General features: G+C 38.1%; 1 protein-coding gene across 2 annotated transcripts in view; it reads right to left on the reverse strand.

Annotated features, from left to right (window-relative positions):
* Positions 1 to 24,398, reverse strand: part of DDX10 (DEAD-box helicase 10) — a 153,587-nt gene that overhangs the window by 8,648 nt on the left and 120,541 nt on the right. For both annotated transcript variants that reach the window (XM_084226145.1, XM_084226144.1), the window contains one exon: positions 1,593 to 1,726. In XM_084226145.1, coding sequence (XP_084082271.1) covers positions 1,593 to 1,726 — 134 coding nt within the window. The remainder of the gene's footprint in view (positions 1 to 1,592; positions 1,727 to 24,398) is intronic.

Consider the following 24,398-nt stretch of genomic DNA (forward strand, 5'->3'; position numbering starts at 1 on the left):
TGTTGCATCCCTTCATCTTCCCACAGCATGTTGGCATCAAGTACAGATCCTCATTCCCCCTCTGTGCTTTTTTTTGCTACATGAAACAAATTATTCTGCTTCATACAATTATAAACACTGATTTGAATTAATTTCATTTATTATTATACATTTACTTCTGCTCATTATTATTATACATTTACTTCTACTAGAGTCCACTTCACGTGACTCTTGAAGAGTCTGAACAATACTGAATCACAGAACTTATCAAGTTCTACCCTGCACAAATTTATTTAATACAGCACAGGTGCAAAGGGATCATGAAATCCTTAAATTACTTCAACATTTTTCCTTCTATACAGTAAGAACCTGCAATGTGACAGAAGAGAGATGCATTTCTGAAACAGGACGGATGCACCACTGGCCAAGGCTGAGCCCGTCAGTGATAGTGGGAGTGCCTCTGGGATAGCATAGTTAAGGAGAGAAAAAACAGTACAAAAGCAGCCTGGTACAGCAGTGAGAATACGTGAGAGGAACAGCCCTGCAGACCCCCAGGTCAGTGCAGAATGAGGGGCAGGAGGTGCTCCAGGTGCCAGAGGTGAGATTCCCCCCCAGCCCATGGTACAGCCTGTGGTGAGGCAGCTGCGCCCCTGCAGCCCACGGAGCCCCAGAAGGCTGTGATCCCTTGGGAAGCCAGCACTGGAGCAGGCTCCTGGCAGGACCTGTGGCCCCGTGGAGAGAGAAGCTCATGCTGGAGCGTGTTCACATTTGCTGGCAGGACTTGAGTCCCCACTGGAGGAACCTGTTCCTGAAGGACTGTATGACGTGGAAGGGACCCACACTGGCATAGTTGACAAAGAATTGCAGCCTACAGGAAAGAGTTGAAGAAGATTGTGGAAGAGGTCCCCTGTGGGAGAGAACCCACATGGGAGCAGGGAAAGGATCCTCTCCTGAGGAGAAATGAGAGGCAGAAACAATGTCTGATGAACTGACTGCAACCTCCACTCCCCATCCTTCTGTGCTGCTGAGGATGAGGATGTAGAAGAAATTGTAAGTTAATCCTGGAAAGAAGAGAGATGTGCAGAAAAGGTGTTTTGAGATTTGGGTTTATTTCTTATTACCCTACTGCTATGTGATTGGCAATAAATAAATTCGTTTTTTCACAAGTCAAGTCTGCTTCACCCATGACAGTAGCTGGTGAGGAATCTCTCCTGGTGTTATCTCAACCCCTGAGCTGTTCACTACATTTTCTCTTCCCTTCCCAGCTGAGGAGGTGAGTGATAGAGTGGCTTTGGTGGGGACTGGGCATCCAGAGAGAGTAAACTCACCAAAGAAACACATGAAACCTCTAGGATATTAGTCAAGATTTTTGCCTGTGAAACAGTCTCACCAAGATCCCTTCAATACGGATTCAAAAATCATTCTTATAAAACTTCACAAAAGAAAATAATAGCCTTTAGCTCAGATTTCTGTTCAGCACCTAACACACAAAATTTTATAAGTCAAATACTGAATCCCATGAGAAGGAGGACTATAAGACAAATTCCTAACATGTTAACAAAACAGTTTATAAAAACCATCATTTTAAAATGAACATGGAAGATGGTTCTTACCTATAGCTGTCTTCACTTTCTGAATCCTGCTCTTCATCAGAGTCTTTGTACTTATCAGGATCTGGGAGAGTGCTTGGATCAAATTCTTCTTCACTTCCACTGTGATCAAGGTAGGCCACTGTTTCCTCTTCAGTCTGTGAGGTGACAAATAGAAGTTACAAGACAAGCAAACAAGTCCATGTTACTTGTCATAACCCCATTAATAGGGAGGGTGTAACAAAAACCACTGCCCCCATATGCAGTCAAACACCACGAGGATTATAGCCAGGAAAAGAGAATCAGTTCTGTCATCATCAGTACTCTCCTCCAAGGCTGTTTGTTAAAGGTTGAAGAAACATTATTAAAAAAGGAAGCACAAGGATTTATGTTCAAATTCTACTTTCCAATATTGTAATCTTAAATCTACGAAATCTCGGAGAGATCTGGGCAGCAACTAATCAACAGCCATCTGAGAGCAAGTGTCTAAGTAATATGCAGCTTTACTGTCCCTCAGAAACACACTGACGAAGAGATACTCACAGGTGGACACATAAATCATTGCTGTTAGGTGAATTTAATGAAATAGTCTGATTTAAAACTCATCTGGGTGTCCTTGCAGTTAAAAACCAAAAAGCTGCTTAAGCTGAATTAACCGCCCTAAGGGAGTTTCAACCATCCTCTGCAAGAGATCCGTGTTCTTCACACATCTTCCCAGATTCCCTCATCCCTCCTCTCCGGGACTCAGCTTCCCTCTGTCCCCACAGCACATCTCAAATGGGCTGATGGCATTGGCAAGTTCCCCAGGGTATGGCAGTGCCTCGCTAACAAAGAGAGCACAGAAGATGCTGCTCCACAAAAGTACTGGATAATATAAAAAAGCTGGCTAATTTTGCAGATGCAGGTTCTGCTCCACTTAATCCTGAACTGATGGTACCACGTTTGTAAATTTTTGCTAGTAGGCACAAAACAACCAGATACACTGGAGGGCACATGCAATTGTATATGCACACAGAAATGCAGACAGCAAGCTTACAGGCATTTCTAAGCAACGTGAACCCTGGACCTATGCATATTTATGTTGGAAAGCATAAATGAATTCCAAGAAATTATAATTAAAGACATTGCTACCTTTTGTTTATATATCTAATCAACAGGCACACAGCTGAGTTTCTAAAACAGTACTCATTTAAATGATCTTTCATTCTATGAATAACTTCACATCATTATATATTTAAAGTTAATTTTTGTTTTGCTTTTTCACCATTTCTATCATCAAGTTCTTAAAGAACAGTCTTTATGTGCACTTACCTTCCTGCAATAAAAATAAATTTAAAAGTCAAACAGAAACCATACCAATGGTCTCTTTTATATCTGCATATACAGTAAATGAAAGGGAATGAGCTGGTGAAGAGTAAGATTAGTTACCACTGCAAGAGTCCATTCTTGCTTGACTAGCGACATTTCTGCAGTGTACTGAAAGCAAGTAGAAGAAAGGGACAAAAGCCAGATTTGCAATCTGGCAGAGGAAGGCAGAGGAAAAACATACTGAACACACATTTTGTTCTTCACTACTTTAAATCCAGTAAAAGCATATATATAGCTGGGTGTATAAAATGACTAAAAGCATTGTCAGACTCCAGCACTGTAAGCTTCCTAAGGTAACAACCACCAAGCATGTTGATATTCAGGAACTTCAGGTACCACTTCACAAGAAAGTTTGTTTTGGTTTTGCAGGGTTTCTGCTTACAAAAAATGTCTTCAAGCTCATCTCTCAGTACAATATTACTAACTCCACAGAAAACTATTTTGAAGGTCACCTTTTTGCTAATGAATTTTCTTATTTGAAAATAGTTCAGCATTAAATTATAGATTATTTAAATTTCTTACAACATTAAATATTTGCTCTTTACTTGTCCTTCCAATTGCACGTATTCTTTTGATATAGCTGGTGCATACTAATCTTATATTGAAAAAGAAATGAAAAAGAGAAGTAGCATTCAAAGCTCTTGTATAAAATAATGTATTTTTAATATGTATGTGTGACACCATGCAACAGAGTTCTGTACTACTAACACTTACTGGCAGTCATCTTTTAAAACTTGGGCTGTTCATTAATATTTGCCATTATGATACACAGACCAAACCCTCGCTTTAATTACACATTCACATTAATTTTGCCCAGCAGAAAATATGCAGAGAAGTGTTAAGCATAATGCTTGCTACAATGAAAGAAATAATTGGCAAAGATGCCTCTTTCACTCATCACGAATCATGAGGCTGTATTTCTTGTAAGTATCGCTGCTTACATATTCATTAAAATATTTCTAAGACCCTGAAAATGTTAAGAACCTGAGCAGGAACATTTATCATCCACAGCTGAACAAGAGAAACTCATTATTTTTCCTCTCTCCCTTCAAACTTATATCAGCCAGTCAGGAAGAAGAAATCTTGTGACTTCACATTACTCACCACAAGAGCTGGAGAAAAGAAGTAAAATCATAGTTCAAAATGACACGTGTAAAAGTTCTTCAGACAAAACTAGGATGCAATTTACAGACTCAGGACTAGATTGTCCTAAGGCAACTGCCATCAAAAGAGTTTAGAAGAACAGATTTTGATGGCCTGTACTTCATGTCTAAGGCTGGCTGCAATGTAACACGCACTTTGGAGTATGTATTTATTGTGAAGATCAACTGTGGAAGGAAACTTGCCGTGCTTGACATCAAAGACATCAAATCAGGCTGGCCAGGAGAACTGAATTTGGTGGCAATCATCTTTTGACTCTGCTCAGGGATGACAAGCTCTCTCTTTGTACCACACCAGCCCATATATTTTGTAATTCTAGTTCCACAGAAACCCGCACAAAGACTTTCAGTTTGAACATGACACTGAGATGCAATTATTTTTGCATTCACACAGTCTCCCTCTGAGGAAGAGATTCTTCTTATGCAAACTCAACATTTCAGAAAAATTCAGAAAAATTTCTGTGCTGGAAGTTTTAGAAACTTTGTTGCCTTCTACATTCCACATTTTACCAAGCCAACAATCACATTTGACCTTACTGCAGTCATTTTGAAAACATGCACCCTGTGACACAGACAGGACAGGCTCCTCTAGAGCTTTTGCCATGTTTAACAATAGAATACCTCCAATTCATCTTCTGTCTTTGTTACAAGATGTAATGATAACTTCCCCTCCTCCTAAGAGGGCCTGAATGGCTGATGGAGCTCAGGTAAATGAGTTAGGCAGGCTAAGAGAAACTTAAAATTAGGAAACTGATGTACCTCAGACACCCAATGGACCTGAATGTCCAAAAAAACCAGAATGATGTCTCATTTCTACCAGGCAATAGGCACTCAGGTGGCAATTATCTGACTATCATCAGAAGAAGAAAACAAAGGAGAACTGAAAAAAACGCCATGAAGACCTGTAAATAGAAAAATACTGTATTTACCAAGATTTCATTTCTAAAATACATATTTATTATGGTATTGAATTTATATGTAATTTAAGAAGTTTTTTTCCCCTCCAATTAAATTGTCTACAGTTGCACTTTTGATGTTCAACACTTTAGGCAATTTATCAGTTTCTAGCAACCAGGTTGAGAGGGGAGAAATAATTGCTTAAGCACTATCAGTTCTGTAGATAGTACTTTACAAAGCAGAGTGGGAGAATATTTCCACTTAGCTGGAAACAAAACTCTTAAGGTTTGCTTAGAATTTGATTACACTTAACTTGAGTCCATCACACTTGCTCAATACTCTCTCATTTTTGAGCTATGCCACCCTTTAGTTTTTGCTACTATGGCCTCTCCCAATAAGTGATGCCTGTGATTGTAATGCCAAGAAAAGCTAAGTTCTAAACACTGCTAGGAGGCTACCCAACACAGGTACACAACTTTCAGAAGTTTAGCATATTATGGCTCATATAACAGGATATTTAAAAATAAAGTACCTTGTAAGATCTGACAGCATTCCAAATTTTCTCAATTTTCTTCTTTTTGACAATTATTTTTTAGATGAAAACAGAAGTTGCTTTTGCACGATGTTTATGATGGAAGCCATTAATATATACAGAGAGGTTTAGTAGCATTTCCTTTAAAATGTGTTACTGTGGAGTCACCTGATCACCTCACAGGTTTGGGGTTTTTTTCATAGCCTGCACCCTAACCTAACACACTGTCCCCAGCTGATGAATGATTGCTCTGATGCTTCATTATCTACATTGCCCCAGAGGAATACAGCTTTTCTGGCAGTTCAAAAATGAAATACAGCCTTTGATGTTGCTAGGGTGTTTGATCCAACAGTTGTTTTGAAGATCAAGACAAAAGCCTTAGCATAAACTGAAAACTGACTGGGAGCCAGTGAAGCAAACTACACACAGCTGACAAACACAGAGCTGTCCAAGCCAAAACTCACAGCTTCCCTCTATGCCATCCATGTTCCATGGCTCTGGCCAGATAGGCTGGTAGCCAAAAACTGGGGAAACCAAGGTTCCAGGTTAGTCAGCCAGACACAATCCTTGCACTAAGACGTTCTCACTGATCTTTGGGCTCTGGAATGAGTCGGTCATAGTTCCTCATTTTTACAACACTTCAGAGAATTTGATTCTTGGTTTTCACTAGAAGGGACAGATAACTCTTAGCTTCATCTTCAATCATTCACCATTCCCCATCACTAGCAGCCACATCAAGGTTCAATTTCATGCAGTCATTTTCTATTTCTTTTAAGCCATCAGAGATCTCAAACAATCCAGTATGCCTTGTTTAGCCAGCAGAATCTTACTTTTACCAGTGCTCTCACATAACGCACATGAGAATACTTGAATTTCTTTCTTGGCTTTCCTAAATGCCCCACATTTTATGGTCAGTGAATGGGTAAGCCTGTTTTCCAAACTAGCAGACATTGATGCATATACTCTGACATTCAAATTCCTGTGTAACTATAGCAAAGCAATTTGTACTGGAAATGGCTCCTGCCACAAGCATAGTTCAGAAGCAGTCAAAACACGAAACTCACAGAAATTGGTGAGAAGTTCTAAATCTACTCAGAGACCTTTTGTTTTAATGTATTTGGATTTCAATTATAATGGATATGTCTCAGAACTAGACCTTACACTTCTCCTTTTCTAATTTGTTCTTCTATGACACATGCAGAATACTTATTGTAAAAACGAGTTTCTTCAAGTTGTTATGAGCCACAATTATCAAGGTGATTTTAGCAATAGGGAAGACTAGTATCAGGATAAAACAACTACACTGTCACCTTAAATGCAATTCATGTTACAGACATTAAAATACAACAGAAAAGAAACTAAGTAGCTAGGTAGGTAGCACTAGAAGAAAAATACACACTGAAATACATTACATTCCAAAAAGTAGCAGTGTAAAAAGAAATTACTTAAGTCTGAGAGAATTAAACATGCCAGCATACTTGTCCAAAAGTCTATGGCCATGTAAAAAAAAAAAAAAAACAAAACAAAGAAACAACGAAAAAACCAAAAAACACAACAGCTAAACTCCAACTAGAAAACTACAGTGCAGAACAATGTTCTTGAACTTATATTATCAACACATAACCCTTGGACTGTCTTTACAGTCCTCCTTTCTGTCCACTTTCATGTTCCCAGCAGTCATGGCTGTCACCTCAAATACCCAAAGTAAGTCTCCAAAGTAGTGTCTGTGTTCAAACATTTCAACACATTCGCCTTCCACCGGGAACTTCGGCATATGTCCAGAGATGGTACCTGCATGAGAGAATCTTCTCTGTATCACTTTCCAGCACTTCTGCACAAGCCTGGGGGAGCTGCATCCCTGCTGCAACACAGCAGCGTCTCACCACCAGCGCTACTCACAGCACAGACTGCAGGCAGGAACCACTCTTTGCTTACTGAGGGTATTTTTCAAAAAGGAACAGATCAACAGCAGCACTGACATGAAATAATCAGAAGGAAAGCCTTTTAAGTCACGTAATTCTGTAAACTAGTTAGTTCTGCTCTTTTCCTGAAACAACTCATTTGTATTCAGTACACAACAAAGAGCTACACTGCCATTAAGTGTTTGTCCTACGACACCATTTTTATGCTTTCACTGTACTGCTTAAGTCACGTACTCTAAATGCTTGTACAAAATATGCATATAAAATAGCATACTTACAGGAAGAAAAATATGAATCAAATTAATTCCAGGCAGTGAAAATTATTTTAACTCATTCTGGTGGTTTGACATGAACTGAGGAAAAGAAACATAGAAGAGGCATCGCTGCTCATGGCACTGACTCGATTGCTTGCTGTGAGAACAAGACCTGGTGTGCCTTTGTTCCAGACCTATATAGCAGCTGCAACAGTTTCATATTTGTTCAAATTTCAAAACAACTAACCAGTAAATCAGAAAGCTGATGCTGCAGAATTGCAGGGTCATTTATTATTAATTTCTTTTGTTGTTGTTGAATTCACCTTCTTAAGCCATGAATCTCTGTCTATAAAATTTTGCAAGACATCTGCTGGCACAAGAAGTGCAAGCACTACATAGAAGCCACAAGAGAACAGATGAATCCAGACTGATGAATTACAAGGAAGCAAGCTGCCTGGGGAAGATTTGAGCAATGGACACAGCAGAGAAACCTGCTCTCTGGTATTTCCACAAGCATTTCTTCAAAGGGGAACCTCAATGAGGAAACTGAAAAAGATTCTGAGGTAAATTGGCATCCATCCACCAGCAGATAGAAAATTATAATATCCCCCTGATAACAATTTCATCTACATGAAAAAGTATGACAGGCATGTCTTAAAAATGACAAGTATGAAGAATATGAAAGATTTATATGAGGCAAGATCTTTTAGACCAACTAATTGAAAGAAACAAATTTTCAGGTCTAAAATAATGTAAAGCAACTTCAAAGCAAAAGTTCAACCCAAATTAAGAATAACTGCTGAGTTAGTGTTACTTGAGGAATTGAGTAAAATGTCATAATATATGTGCAGCAGGCTTGGGGAATGGTAGTACAGAGAGATTCTACAGGAGAACTTTCAGGAAGGAGAGAACACATTTGTCATCTGTGGGAAATGAAAAGACAAATGGAGAATTAGGAAGGATTTAGATAAGTGCCAGAAAGTGACATGGCAATGCTAAGGCATAGGCTGAAGTGAGATAAAGTGGTCATACACAGAACGACTGTGAAAGAAGTAGCAAGGAAGCTAAAACTTTTTTCTTGAGTATTGCCTAATCCATGAAATCTATCAGCTAAGATTTTAATTTAGGCAGAAAGGTACAGCTGGAGTAGAGAAACTGAAATAGACTCCTGAGTACAGACATGAATTTGTATTTTTCTCCATGAGTAAGAGAAGGGAAAAAAGCAAAAGGCTATGCAAAACATCATCACAGAAGGAGACTGAATATTGTAAGATTCCAGAAATTACAAAGGAGGAGCTAGTAGAGAAGAGAGACACCAGAACAGTGTGGTCACATTTGCAAACACCCTAAAACTGGAGTGGATATGGAAAGGCCAAGTGAATGACCAACAAGTGAGAGGAAGGCTGATTAATGTTTGTTGAGTAGAACTGAAACATGTGTATGTTGCAAATTAACAGAAGGGCATGAAGAAATGTGGCAGCTCAAAAAATACAAAAGACCAGTGTGGAAATAGGACTCAAAGACAAACAGGGAAGAATTGTAAGACAAAAGTGAGAGGGCCTAAGAGAGGAAGACTGCCAAGAGAAGACCTGATGGAGATGACAGTGATGACAAACAGAGCCAAGGGGGAGAGAAGAACTGTCTAAATCTATTTTAAAAATGGAAGAGAGTAGGAAATGGGGAGAGTAAGAAAGCATGAGAATGGCACAAGAGCTGATTGCATGTCTGCAAAGAACGTAGAAAAACAGCCAAGAGGAAGAAGTCCCAGGTACAGAAGAATGAAATCAACAGCAACAGAACTAGAGAATGCATGGTGGAATACAGAAAGGCACCTCGTCTCTTTACCAAAGCCATGAATGTTTCACTCAAGTATTCAGGAGTTTACATGGGCTCAAAAAGTATGTAGGTAACAGTAATAAAATATATCAAGGCATGGTGAGGAACAGCAGTGCTTTGTCAATAACCCTGGAAGTCTCTCAGCTCCAGAACTCTTCAGCCACAGAGGGGTAATGATCATAATTTGAAAATCACTATACAGGTATGACTGCAAAGTTCCCTTCAAATCAACCAAAATATCTGACAGGGAGAAAGGAAGCAGGTCACCCTCATTTCATGGAAGCCATTATTTTTTCCACCACTGTTCTGTTTTCTATCAGTCTTTTAGGGCTTCTCATACAAATACAACAGCTGATTAAATGAATCTGGTGAAGATGACTATCTTGTTGTCAGCAAAACCAAAATGTTTGGAACAATGCAGTGAGGGAAAAATTAAAAGCTGAGACAATTTTCCATCAAAAGCCTGTGCCTAATTATATCCTATGCAATGGCTCACTGAAGAACCTAAACTATGCTCTCTCTCAAACAGTCTTTGGGTTTTGTACTGCTGCCAAAAGGTTTTACCCTATTTCCAATGACTGATTAACAACTCTTGGATTCAGTAAGAAATACAAGCGGTATACAAATACTCATCTGTAGATGTAATTGACATACTACAGACTTCTAACAGAATTTTTGCTGCTCCCCAAAAGTCCACACTTGCAGCAAATCAGTTTCTAACTTGCTGCAAGCACTGAAGGCATCCATACAACTTTTAACGTATGAAATGGCAATTTTCAGCTCATGTAACTTATTACAACCTAGAGTTGTCATGTGCTAGCCTGTTCATTTCAACAACATCTAAAAAATCTTTATGCTGCATAAATAATGTACTATATCCATAACAACAGGACGCAGTACGCTGTATGATTGATTACCTTGGCATTTAGCTCCTGTGGGGACAGCTTTTGTGAAACATGGCTCTATGTAACTCCCTGAAAATTACCTTTTGGTAAAACTGTCTGAATGATCTAACTTAGGTATGGTTAGACATAATGTCATTAACATTGCACAGGCAGGTACAAACTTTCCCTCTTCATACTGTACTAAAGCAATGCTATTTTACAACCGTTTCTCAAGGAATCAGAGACAGCAACATCAGGGGGATCAATTTAAATCAGTGATTTGAATCACTAATTATAAAGCCCATTAAAATCAGAAAATTTTTAATTCTCACAGTTTGTTTCACATGTAATCACTGCTACTTTTTTTTTAATGCCAGTATTTTGGGGCATAATTGTTTTACACTGGACTTAACACAAGATGTGTACCACTATTTTATGCTGAGAATTTAAATTCCTACTTTTTCCTTTTGCATTAGCAAATGATAGAAGAGTCATCACTTTTTTGCCAATTGATTATTACTCATTTTTTAATCACCGTTAGTGTCAAGCTGATTCCTATTCCATCTGAAAATGAAGCTGATTCCAACCAGAATATTAATTATTTTCTAAAATATATATATTATTTGCATATTATTTAAAAGTTACTAATTAAATAGGACCATCTTAAATACAGCACATGCATGTAGGCAAAATAAAGCTGATCCAAGCAGATGCTGTATTTTAAGTTTAACATTTATGTCTACATTCTCTGCTGCTAGCAAAATTTACTACTTCTAAGCATGGCGTCTTATGAGATTTTGGTAAGGCTAAAAGACTCAAATCTAATTTACTGGCTGAAAGAGGATGTTAGTATAAACAAAGATAACCAGTTCCTCAAATACTAATATGTTTTTCAACTTTTAATGGCACCTTGAACTTAACTTATCAAATAAATAAAGTATTTCAGAATGAGGAAAGGATACAAGTTGATATGAAAAAGCAGTTAGTTTTCTGTTACTGACTGTTCTCTAAATCATATCTCTATCTGAAGCTTAATCAGCAATTTGATTTCTTAAATAATTTTTTCAATTTTTCTAGCAAATTTTTTCATAGGTCATTCCTTAATATCTTCATTTTAGCCACCATTTTAAATTTTTCAAAAATAAAAAATGTACCTAAAAATTTAAAATATATATTTTAATAACTATTTTTGTTCTTGAGTCGGTGATTTTTATCTATCACGTTATTAATAAATATAAGATTTTTTTCCCCATTCCCCCAAATATTTGCAACAAATATAGAATATGTGAAGGAAATGAAAACAAGAAGGATAAATATTAATCTCTCTGATTTGAAAATAGATCGCAACATGCTTAGAAAGCTGCCAGGAGAAGTCATTTTAGCCTAATTTTACCGCTCATTCTGAACTCCAGTGCGAACAGCTCAACTGCCCCTCCGGCCCTCTGGTGTTACACAGTGTGCTCGCAGTCACCGACTGCCATCCATCAGGAGCTACTGGGGACAGGAGCAGCAAACTCAAACAGCAGCCACTGGCTGGAGTGGGGACACACTGCCACATATTGCCTTGCTGGGCTGTTCCACCTCTGGCAGAAGCCAATGCTTAAACTTATTGTGTTCAGTATTTCCTGAACTGCTGAGGGGTCAGGGAGGGCTTCCTGGGGCCACATCATTTCTTTCCTGAGATCCATCCTCAAGGATCAGTTAGCAGTCATTGGTCCTTAGTATTTCAGTCTTTATGAAAATCTGAGGGGAGCAACCATAACACGCCCCAAGCACAGAAATTATATTCAAATGCTACTTTCTCCACTACCTGGGGTGGGTGATTTATATTGGTGTAATCCTTCAATTCTTGACCTAATATGAAAGCAAACACTTTTTCTCCTTAGAAACCTTTTGCATCTCTTATATTAGACAGTCAAACAAAAGAACTGTGACTTTTAAACTGATTTCAGAGACATTGCAGTATTTCTCCACTGAGAAATAGTGGGCCATAAGTGCCTGGTTCTCTTTGCACAGTCACACGTCTTCGCAAGGGGAACATTTTATTTTCAAAGTAGGATTTTTGCTTTCTTCAGGATTGCAAGTCTTTGCCACAGAGAAGTGTAGGACTTCAGCATTTTGGAGTAGCTAAAATTATTTCTGCCTCAGAAGAGCAACCTGATTATAAAATCCAATTATGATTTGATTGCATCCACAAACCTATCTCCTCACGCATGTATCTTAAATGGCTTACGCTTCCTTTTTAAGTTCTTGCAAATTCAAAAAAATTTTGAGGATAAAATTTAATGATCTATTGAAAATAAATAAATAATTTGTTATATGACATTGTACTTGGCATACAACATTAGCACAGAGAACATTTGCTAGAGGTACTGTTAACTGAATATCCTTGTTACATTATGCATGACTTCCCAAAGCACTGAGTACATAATATCCATCATGAAATTCAGAATATATAACTAAATTTAGAAAGAAGTATATTCAGACCTATGATCAGCATTCTGACATCTCTAGTTATGAGTTTTAATTAAACTTGCTTTTGTATTAAGTCTATTTTTATTAAATAAGAACAGAATTCTGCTTTATACATTATGTATAAGTAAAAAAAAAATATTAAAAAGTAATTTGTAGATGCCTTTACTTAAAGGCATAATTCAAGTCACTGTTCCATAACTCCTCTTCACAGTTGTGATGAAGAGGCACCACTGCTGAAGGTCAGTTTCTTTGAGAGCTTCAGCACCTTGCTGGCAATCCATTTTAGCACCCCAAATACTGCTTCCAGTGACAACAAGCTGATAAATGAGATCAATGGCTAACAGAAGGCACAGATTATTTGTAAATTTGAAATATCTGAGACAGGCTGTGCTTCCAACCATTCTTTCTTTGAAAGCACCTTGGACAGAGGACAGCTGTGCTCTTCTGCTGTTTAAATGTTTCTAGCTGCATTAATAAAATTAAATTTAAATTAAACCACCCCTATGAAATGGTCTGTGATTTAACACTCAAAATAATATGTTTAAAATACAAGGATATTTTACTTTATCTTAAGAAATCTTAATCCTTAGTCAGACACCATGTGACCTAGTCAGGGGTGTCAGGTTCAAGCTTCTCTGCCAGGAAGTCTGCTGTGTCTCACTGAAGTGGCAGCTACAAGAATCAGCTGAAGTATTATTTAATTTATAATGTTGCAACACTCCAAGAAATATACTACAGAGCAGGTTTTTTAATGAACACCTCATATAAGTAAAATAAATTAAAAACTGTTACCAGCATACAACTATTTTAGTGCAGTTATAATTAATGAAGCTGCCATAAGGGCATATGCAAAAACCAGTTTAATTTGTTAAAAAATTATTCAGGACAACATTTGGATGACTGAAGGCCAGAGCAATACCTTCAACTAAATGCATTTGCATCAAGCCACTTGTGTGACAACTATGTTTTCTCTTTATTTCTATGAAGTGCTACCCTGTAGACTGATAGTTATGCATTCTTTTCAACTGGAGCTGAATTTAAATAGGCAAGGTCACAACTACAGAGAAAATAAACCATTTCAAAGTGCTTGGCCTTTTATCAACAACAAGAAATCACCTACCAGTATACAAAAATAACATCAGGATTAACCATTTCAGCTTTTTTCTTGTCTGATTTTATATACATATATAATCTGAAAAGTAAGAAATTTGAACACCTACTCCAATCATGATTTCAGGTAATTGAGATTAAAGTACAGAATATATTATGCAAATGGTTCTATTTTTTAGGTAAACTCTGATACCACTGAAACAGTGAGGATCACATCCAGAGCAAGAATATTTATAAGCAGTACCATGTCAGAAGTGCCACTGCATCAACATCATCTTTATCTTTTATTATGCAGAAACAACTCAATTGCTTGAAACAAAATCTAGATAGCATCAAAATTCAACTGATGGAATGGAAGGCACAGACAGGCATTCCATAACAACCTTGCTGCCACATGCTAAGACACTTAGCAAAACTTTACAAGGCAAAAGCTCAGATCTTGCACAACTACCAGAAAACGCAACTATGAAATGCTTCAGAAAGATTTTTCCTAGTTCTCATGAAAGCTAGGAATTTTTAGAGGGACATTTTCAGAGGATGCTGTTCCTCTAATTACAGAGCAAAACGAAAAGAAACCCTCAATCCTCATGATTCAAACAGAAAGAAACAGAGTATCTGGTGACAGGCTGAATCCTGAACCCAAGAGCAAAATGTACCCCTGAGGTATGTCTAAAAGACCTCTAAGTTGTCCTCAGCAATATATTCCAACTTCAGTTTCCAGAGGAAGCAGAAAGTCACAAGCAAAATTTAACACTGGAATGTATCACTACTCTATTTATGTGAAGTATAAACAAATAACTTGCTTTAACTTTAGTCGTAACTTAATGACCTGATCATGGAAGTCAAACCAATGTATCTCATCCTGATTCTTTTAAATGCACTTTACTGATACAGTTTTTGATAGCCTCTCTAACCACCTGACCATGGAAATACAGGCCATTGGTACGAATCATTTTAATTACTTTTTAAGACCATTTTCTGCTAATAATCAGTATTTTTGTTCAGAGACAACTATTACTACTATTAAGCTACTTGAAAATATTTTTTGTACAAGAACATATAATACAAGAAGATTTTGATTTGTTAGAAGACCAGGCTGTTACTGTCCAAATTAATACATTCTTTTGGTAAAATTAAAGTTTATCTTCAGATATTAAAAAAAAATAAAACTGCATTCAAACTGTCCTTTCAAAAACACATTTTAAAAGAGCTTCCATGAAGTCAAGGCCTTGCCTCCAATAGTGCATTAGGACAGAATTTTTCATTTTTAATAGCTTTCAAAGCTACAAGACAGGACAGATGAATAAACTCACAAAATAGATACACAATGGCCAAACATTTTTAAAACTTCCAGTTGTTCCTCAAACTACTAGATACTGCCTGATGACTAAAAGGAATACTCCTATGTAATCTATCCCACTGCCATTTAAAAACCATTCCCAGAAAAGATGACTCATGAGGATGCTTCACAAACAACAAGAATGCACCAAAATTTTAAGTGGTCTGACTTCCCTGAAGAGTTCCAAAGAATCCTCATCCAAAGGAGGAGTTCAGAACATTTCAGGCAAAACAGTAAAACATAAGTTACAGCCTCTGTCCTCTCCTTCATATGTACTACAGAAGAGGCTCTGTATCCAGACCCTTGAGATTTTTTCAAGCATTGCAGCAGCATTTTCTATACCTTTGCAATTTGACTCTCCAAATGAGAGTAAAATCTATCACTGACCTTGAGTAGCATATTTTTCTATTTTGCTGGACTGACACTGTGATAAGCAAACTTTACTGCCATAATTCAGGGAACAGTGCCATAAAAACACTGGCAGCCAATTAATGAAAAGCTAACATGGCTATACAGTATTATAACTGGAAAGGCTTAATACATTTACACAAACACTTCTTGTTTTCAAGAAGCCACCATAATCCATATCTACACTTTTAATTGTAATCTGAACACATCTGACAGTTTGTATGGTTCGTTGCCAAATAAGTGACAAAGCTGTTGAAATTCTGATGCCCTCTGTGTAACAATATGGTCTGGAAAACACCTTTGGAAATACCTCTCAACAGGAAGGCAGTATTACCAGCAAGAGATACAGAGAGCAGTGGAACCCTGACTTACCTACAGTTACTGGAAGAAAAGTGTGTGCCATCTTCACATCATGCATACATGCAATTTCTTTTTAACTCCATCTTTCTATTGTTTCTCTTTTTAAAAGTCCTTCAGATAAGAGAGAGGAAGGACTGGCAAGCAAGCAAGCCACTAGCATGAAAAGTGGGAAAGCCTGCTCAAATCTCTGCTCCAGCCCCAAGTAAAAAAAAAAAGTCTAAGGAATTCACTCAGTATGTCCCACCACTCTTGCCTGCACATGTGAACAGAAGTAAATCCTGATTTAGAGACTGCTGTGAGGAAAAACACGCTGAAAGATCACAAGGCACTTAGTACAAGTGACGAGATCAGCAAAATTTAAAGAGTCTAACATACTAGACAACAATTTATTAACTTGCCAAGGTAGTATGCATGCAAGGAAAAGCTTTTCAGAATTCAAAGCTAAATGGCAATTTGAAAATTCAGTTCACAATGACTTACATAACACTATTTTAAATAACACTTACATTCATCAGCAATGAGTGTTCTAGAAATACCTTCAGTTAAACTTATGGAAGACTCATTTGGTTTAGAAGATCCTTACAGTAAGAAAGCTTTTCTAAGGGCAGCCTGGAAAATATGACTAGAATTACTGAGGACATTTCCTGCTCCTTCACTAAATTAGATGCTTGTCGGTATTACAATACAGAAATAGTTTATCACCAATCTTTGACACAATTTTCCAACAGGCAACTTGTTATGTTTGCTTACAAATACCATACTTTAAGTGCATGAATTTTAATTACAGTAAAGTCACATCTGTAGTGGTTGATGGACAAAGAGACTTGTGTGCTGGCATTTTCAGCATTTTACAGCAGCCTAAAAGCAAAAAAAGACTGAAAATATTTCCATTGAATGGTGAGGGTAACAGATGAATAGCTCTAGCAGCTATAGATCTACTTAAGGTTTCAAGCTACCAATTAAAAGCCAGGAAGAGAGCAAAAGGTTCTGGAAAGATGCTGTGTGGCTTTCTTTTATAGTGAAACACATCAGGGCAAAAATATCAGGGCAAATAGATCATTCTTTTTAATACTGTTTATGATGCAATTTCATTCTAGTATTGAGCTTGTGACTCAAGTATCTGAAAAATGCTTGAGCTAAAAGTCTCTTTCTGAGGACAGTTCTATATTAAGACAACTTCAAACACGCTAAGCATCTTACTGCCAAAGGTAATTTCAGACATCAGTAAGCAGAGGGACAAAGCAGAAGTCCTACTCAACATCACCACAAAGCAGAATAAACAAGCAAACAAAAAAGTCAAACTTGAAAATTGCAATTTCTCGCTGTGTGTTTGAAACTATTCTCTTGTGCATATTCTGGAGATACTACTGAAAACAGATGCAGTTTGCTTTGAGGTCTACATGATATACACTAAGAAAAATTACAGAAATGATGAACAATTTATGTACAACACAGATTTTTCACTATGGCCAAATCATCTTTGTCTAATAGCACACATAATTTAAAAATACTCTTCTTTTTGGAATACTTCCAGACTTACTAGATGATGTTTCTAGAGAAGTTGCAGATTCCCCATGGCTGGAAGTGTTTAAGGCAAGGGTGGATGGGGCTCTGAGCAACCTGGTCTAGTGGAAGGTGCCTCTGCCCATGGCAGTAGAGTTACAACCAGATGATCTTTAAAATCCCTTCCAACCCAAACCATTCTTTCATTCCATGACATCAGCAACCAGGGAAAGCCTAACTGCCACTACCTACTGAAGAAATAGCTTGCTCTTCCTCCTGGGACCCTGCTGCTCAGGCTGTAGCCAGATAACACCCAGAATGCATGAAACCAGAAAACTATGGCAGCATTGCTCACACACAGCGAAAGTACAGTGTTTATGAGAATTGGTATTTTATCAGTACTATGATTAATATTTTAACTTCAGGCTTAAAATGAGACAGGAAACAACAGAATGATCAGTAGGAGTCACTGTACCAGACTAGGGAAGGAACTAAAACTCACTATACAACAACTCAAGCTGGCTAGAAAGCTTACACTGTACTTTGCCTTTCTCTGGAAGTTACTAAAAGGGAACATCAACAAGGATTAAGTGAATCACTCTCCTAGTTTCTACTTGTCAATTAGAAATGCTTCAGCAGATGCATTCAGACCAAAGCTGCTTATCTTCTACCCCAGCCAGGGGCACTGCCTGTGCACCTGTAAAGTCACTTTGATCTACCTCATTTCTCCAGAGGGACTTACAGACCTGCTCCAAAACTGGCATACCATTCAGAGTCTGGAAAAGGCTTCACTAGATATTATCCATAAGTGAGCAATGAGTTACTGAGTCAGCCATTATCTTTGTTCTGGCTATCAAGAATAAGAACTGAATAAGATTTTTCTGATTCCTCTTGCTAACATAAAAAGCTAAAAATTGGAAGCAGAAAGAGAATCCTTTAACACAAAAATCCATCCTTATATTCATAGATTTTAAGATGGAAAGCCTCTAGAATAATATAGGTCTCAGATGGCCACAAAATGATCCTTACATTAAGTCAATACCTGCTTATTGAGACAGATCAGAGCCTTGGATTATACAGTAATTTATCTATCTAATATTATTTTAACCATTTTTAACAGGTGCAGTGATATATTTATACATCTTTTAGGCAGTTTTACAAAGGGATATCTTTCCAGAAGTCTAGAATATTTTGATGCTACTGTGAATGCTATTAGTGACAGAAAAAAAAAATCCCCAAGCACTTCTACATATGCAGGCTGCATTAATCTTTTCAATGCTCTTTATGTTCCTACCAAGAAGCCTTCTAGGAGTTTATTTCACTCAGTGTCTGACACTCAAATGCAGTTAGCAATTTGTAAAATTACAGAATCTGTAAAAATCTGAAAAGAATTTCAACTGAAGACTGGATTTGAAATGCAATGCCTAATGAATTGCACAGGGAATTGTCTTTCAAATGCCTTTCAGAACAAACAATACCGGTTATTTTCTTTAGCGCCTGAAAAACTAATCTCATCAATCTGTAGTAATGAATTAAGTACATCAACTCATTTTAAGCAGAGCAAATTAACAGAATTCATATTTTAGTTGGTGAATCAGATATCTGCACTAATCTCTTGTTCTCTGACTACATTTAGGTGTTTTCTGAATTTTTCAGTAGCATTGGCATTATTATGAGAACAGAGACAATAAAAAACAGTTCAAGATGAACTACAGCAGGAACTCACAATAATCCCTCACTGACTACCCAGAAAGTGCTTTCAACCCATGGCAGTCAGAGCAGCCCAGTCTCAGAAGAGCAATGACTGTCTAGCTTTTAATGAATAAACACGCATACAGTGAAGCCAGCATCCTACAAAGTACACCTCCAAGTTTACTCCTCACCTGTGTCCACATGGCAACTCTAAAAAAGGGAAAACAAATACAGGACCTGTCTTTCAGCCATGGTACAGACAAACTCTGCATTCTCTGGCAACAGAGGGAACTGGATGGAATTCCCTCACAAATACACTCACTAGAAAATTCCTTTTTGTGATGCAATACTATGACATCAAAAGTCCTTTCACCAACTGCATCATATAGATAAATATTTCTGATAAACTTCTAAGTAAACTACCTTCAAAGTTAATAAGTAATTTGTCTTTCTGTCTTGAGGCTGAAACAGTGATCTGGTCCTTCTGATCCGGTCACAGGATAAATCCAAACAGCCTAGCCATATCAACAATTTTAAAGACATGCCAATTTTCTATAGACTCCAAAACAAATTTTAAATCAAGGTTTTTCAGCATGACACCTTTTCCTTTTCTGTGAACTTTGTCTGAGCCACAGTCTGACCTAACAAATACAGCAAACCTAGCTTACAGAATTAAGCATAAATGTGTTGCTTGTAAGATCAATCAGACAGCTTCCCATCCTCTATTTTTACCTCTTCTAATTTTAGCTCTTTCTTTGCTTTACATTTGTCAGCTGGGTCCCTGTCTTGGGTTTTCATGACAAGGTTTTGGTAGCAGGGGGGAGCTACAGTGGTGGCTTCTGAGACAAGCCAGTAGAAGCTCCCCCGCTGTTTGACAGAGCCCATGCCAGCCAGCTCCAAGAAAGATCCACTCCTGGACAAAATCAAGTCTATCAGCAATGGTGGCAGTGCCTCTGGGATAAATTTAAAGGAAGGAAGAAAAACTGCACAGCTGCAGTTGAAGAGCAGTGAAAAAATGTGAGAAAAACAGCCCTGCAGACATTGAGCACAGAAGGATGGGGAGGAAGTGCCCTGACACCAGAGCAGAGATTTTCCTCCATTCCATGGTGCCAGCCAAGTGAGTCCACCTGCAGGCCACTGAGCTCCACGGGAGAACAGAGACCCACCTGTTGCCTGTGGAGAACACCAGGTCACAGCAGATGGATGCCTGAAGGAGGCTGCAAACCCTGTGGGAAGTCCACACTCCAGTAGGCTCCTGGTAGATGTAACAGAGTTCTTGGAATGTGGTCAAACAACTCAAACAATGCCCTGTTTTGCAAGCTATCAGCGGTGGCATCATGTGCTGGTTTTGGTATTGAATTATGCTAAAACCAGTCTGTCTCACCAACCCCAAATTCAAACCCTGACAGCAAGCTAAAGACTTGGCAGGTAAGTCCCTAAGGGGACCTGAAGACATATGACCGGCAGTCAATCACTTTACACTTTAACAGTCCAGTCCAATTCCACATGTTGGGATCTTTTAACATAGTCCTTCTTGGAGTGTGTGTATGAAGCTCCCTTCTTTGAAGTGGGAATGTCCCTTCACAGATACTCCTTGTGGCTAAGAGATCTGCCCACAACTGTTGGTATGGAGAGTTACATCAATCTCTATTTAATGACTGCTTCTTTTTGCTAGTTTTAATACAATTGCTTTGACATAGAGTACTAGTATTTTTAGCTTAAACCGTGTAGTAAATAATTCTGATTAAAATCTTTTATCTAATCATTTGTCATAAGAAATAATTCATTTTACATAAATGTATCTGATTTGCCATCTTTAATCCCGTAGGACAGAGTAACTTAAAGCACTGACAGCCTGGGGCTAAGATCAGATCCAGCCTCACCCAGGCTTCTCTCTGCGAAGGAGTTCAGAAAGGAAGGGGGTCCTCTCTGCACCTTGTGACTCAGCGTCTCTAGTAAACTTTGTCTGAAGGTCTCCCCTCTCTTACCCACAACAACAGGACCCACGGCCCCAGGAAGAGAGGAGCCCACACTGGAGCAGGTTTGCTAGCAGGATTTGTGGCTTCATGGAGGATCCACACTGCAGCATCCTGTTCCTGAAGGACTACAGCCCATGGAAGGGACCCACACTGGAGCACTTTGTGAGGAACTGCAGCTTGGGGAAGGACTCATGCTGGACAAGTCCATGGAGGACTGTTTTCCCTGAGAGGAAACCCATGCTGGAGCCAGGGAAGAGGGTGAGGAGTCATTCCACTAAGGAGGAATGAGCAGCAGAGTCAATGTGTAATGAACTGATCACAGCCACATTAACAGCTCACTCATCCTGCTTGTGGTAGAAAACTCAGGATTGAAGTTAAGCCCAGGAAGTTGGGAGGGGTGGGGAGAAGGTGTTTAAAGATGTTTTAATTTTCTCATTATCCTACTCTGATTTGGTTGGCTATGACTTCAATTAATTCATAAACAGAAAGCTTCGGTTTTATTCATAGAGTCATGCTGTACAGGTACCTAAGAAGGATGAATTTCATAAATTCTATGCATTTCTTAAGTTAGTAAATACCTTGAATAGTTATAATGACCCTTAGCACTACTTTTGTAGATACATAGTCTGCTAGAATATTAGGTGATGGGAAATTAAAAATGCTAATAACTTTTGGCATTTTTAACAGCATATGAATTAGCAAAGAAAATGGACTGTGATTGCCATTTATTATGAAACTTAATGATCTTTATGAGCTTTCACCTTAAATAGCCATTCACGTACATCATGTCAATGTACGCTTACTGCGACTGTAATTAATCAATCACCTTCCCCTGTCCACCCAGAATTTTTCTTGCTGAAAATTTCAAAGCCTTGGCAGATTGTCCAAAAAGAATGAAGAGAGGAGAGTAATATACTTGTATAAACCAGGTCTAATCCTATTACATGCTGCTGACTGCCTTACTGACATATGCTCAACTCACCTTATTATCAGTCATAACAGTTTGCTTTGCAAAGCTGCTTATAAGAAAATTCTACTTATTTGTAAGTATTTTCCTTATGAGGAAGGATCAGTTATCAATCTACCAAAATTCCCACCATGGCAAACTGTGAGAAAGGAAGCAATTCCCTATATACATGAAGCTCCAGCTGTAGGAACGTATCGACACTCTTTGCACCTGGGACCTGGACACTGTAAAAGTAGTGCCTCCATAAGAACACTCCAGGACCCCTACCACAGAGAAGACAATAAGAAAAACGGCCAGCAGGATGCTGCAGGACCCATATGGTAGTGACTTTATTACTACTTAGCTCTCTCTCTCTCTCCATCCCCCCTCTCCTCCCTGTACCTCAAATTTACTGTTAAATAAAATCTGTCCTCTTGACTTTGGCATATGGTCTCATTTGCACCTTCATTTGGACAAGGCATCTTTTAAAACGTGAATCCTAGCAACAGCCCAGCAAAATATTACCACTATATATTCATTTGAAGGAATGTCAGAAAAATATGAGACCTTACAGTATGAAAAAAACAAAACTAACTAAAAAAAAGCCCCTCAAAACTTTTCTCTGAAAATACTTGGAACATTTCCTAAGGCTTTGCTACTAGATGATGCTATTATCTTTCTTCCTGTTATTCCCCTTTGCTACTGCTCTCGGTTTCCCCACAGCAGAAAGTAACCAAATAGAATAACCAATAGCAGCTTGAAGTTAGCTCCTTCAAAAGAAACAGAAAACAGGGTAAGGAAACAGCAAGAGATAAGAAACCTGTAAGTCCACAACAAATTTCATGAAAGACCAGAGGGAAAAACAAAACAATACAAAAAGGAAACATTAGGCCTTAAAGAAAAGGAACATTGAGGGAACCAACACAAAAAGACCCAGGTCCTAATGGACTCCATATACAAGATGAGCTTCATTTGGGGGAAGTATGGGCTTACCAGATTTCCCATGAGGTACTAAATATCCATGTGTTAGTTACTAACTTGGCATTTCTTATTAACAAACTGCTTGGTTTATCAATCCAGCCAATAGTGTGAACGAACAGAAAACTTATTAAAATCTCTGCACACTGTGGTGAAACAAGGGATATTGCACTACTCCTGATCTAATATATTGGGCAAGGGAGGACTGACAAAACACTAAATCTTTTAAAACTCTGGAAAAAATATATTTGAGAGAACAACCAAGAACTTTTTCTTTCTCTTTTAATGCTCACTTAAGATTCAGCATAAAGCAACTGGAATCCTGGTAGACTGCATGACCCCAGAGCATTCTGAAAAAACAACCTCAGAAAAATTTTAAGATGTTGGTAACTGCAGCATTATCAGTCAAAATGCAGATAATGGTTTTCTGATTGCCCAAATCAATTTTCATCACTAGTAGCAATTACAACTGCTATGGCAGACTAGGTACAATACTGCAAGTAACACATTCCAAGAGTATAAACAGGGGGGGATGCTGAGAAAGCAGAACTGCTTAATTTAAAACTAAATACCACTGTGTGCTGCATGAAGATGTGATCAAAACACATCTGAAAGATTACACCCTGCTCATCAGCCAATTAACTCATTCTGAAGTTCACACCTGAGATATGGAGCAAAGTAGAACTCCTGCATATGAAGTCTATAATCAAAGAAAGTTTCAAACACATAAGGAAAGCTGCAAAGCAGCTCAGAGTACTACCAGAACAAACCAAATTGCAAAATAAACAAGTTTGAACAATCTGATACAGCTTACTTGTGAAATGCAATCACCTGCACAATATTTTTTTACAGATAGAATTGAGGAATATGAATACACCTGGCTTTTCACAATGGAACAGGATAAAATCTCTCAATACAGAGAAAATACCTACTTCCCAAATAAAAGCTTTATGTGAAGGCTGCTGTAAGCCTAAGGTCATTATGTCTGCCTTGGCTGGATTTTCCCACTGCAAGATTATGAGCAGAGGTGGAAAAGAGGGTGAAGATCTCCAGAAGTTCACTTCCAGGCTATTCTTCTGTACTGTGTTGATTATGGCATCACAGGACTGTGGTGAGCCAAAGGCAAGAAGAACTCCACACTAATATACAACAATTTGCTGCTCCACACATGTATGGAACACAACAAA

Source organism: Fringilla coelebs (genome assembly GCF_963513975.1).
Source record: "Fringilla coelebs genome assembly, chromosome: 2".
In the NCBI taxonomy this organism is placed as follows: domain Eukaryota; kingdom Metazoa; phylum Chordata; class Aves; order Passeriformes; family Fringillidae; genus Fringilla; species Fringilla coelebs.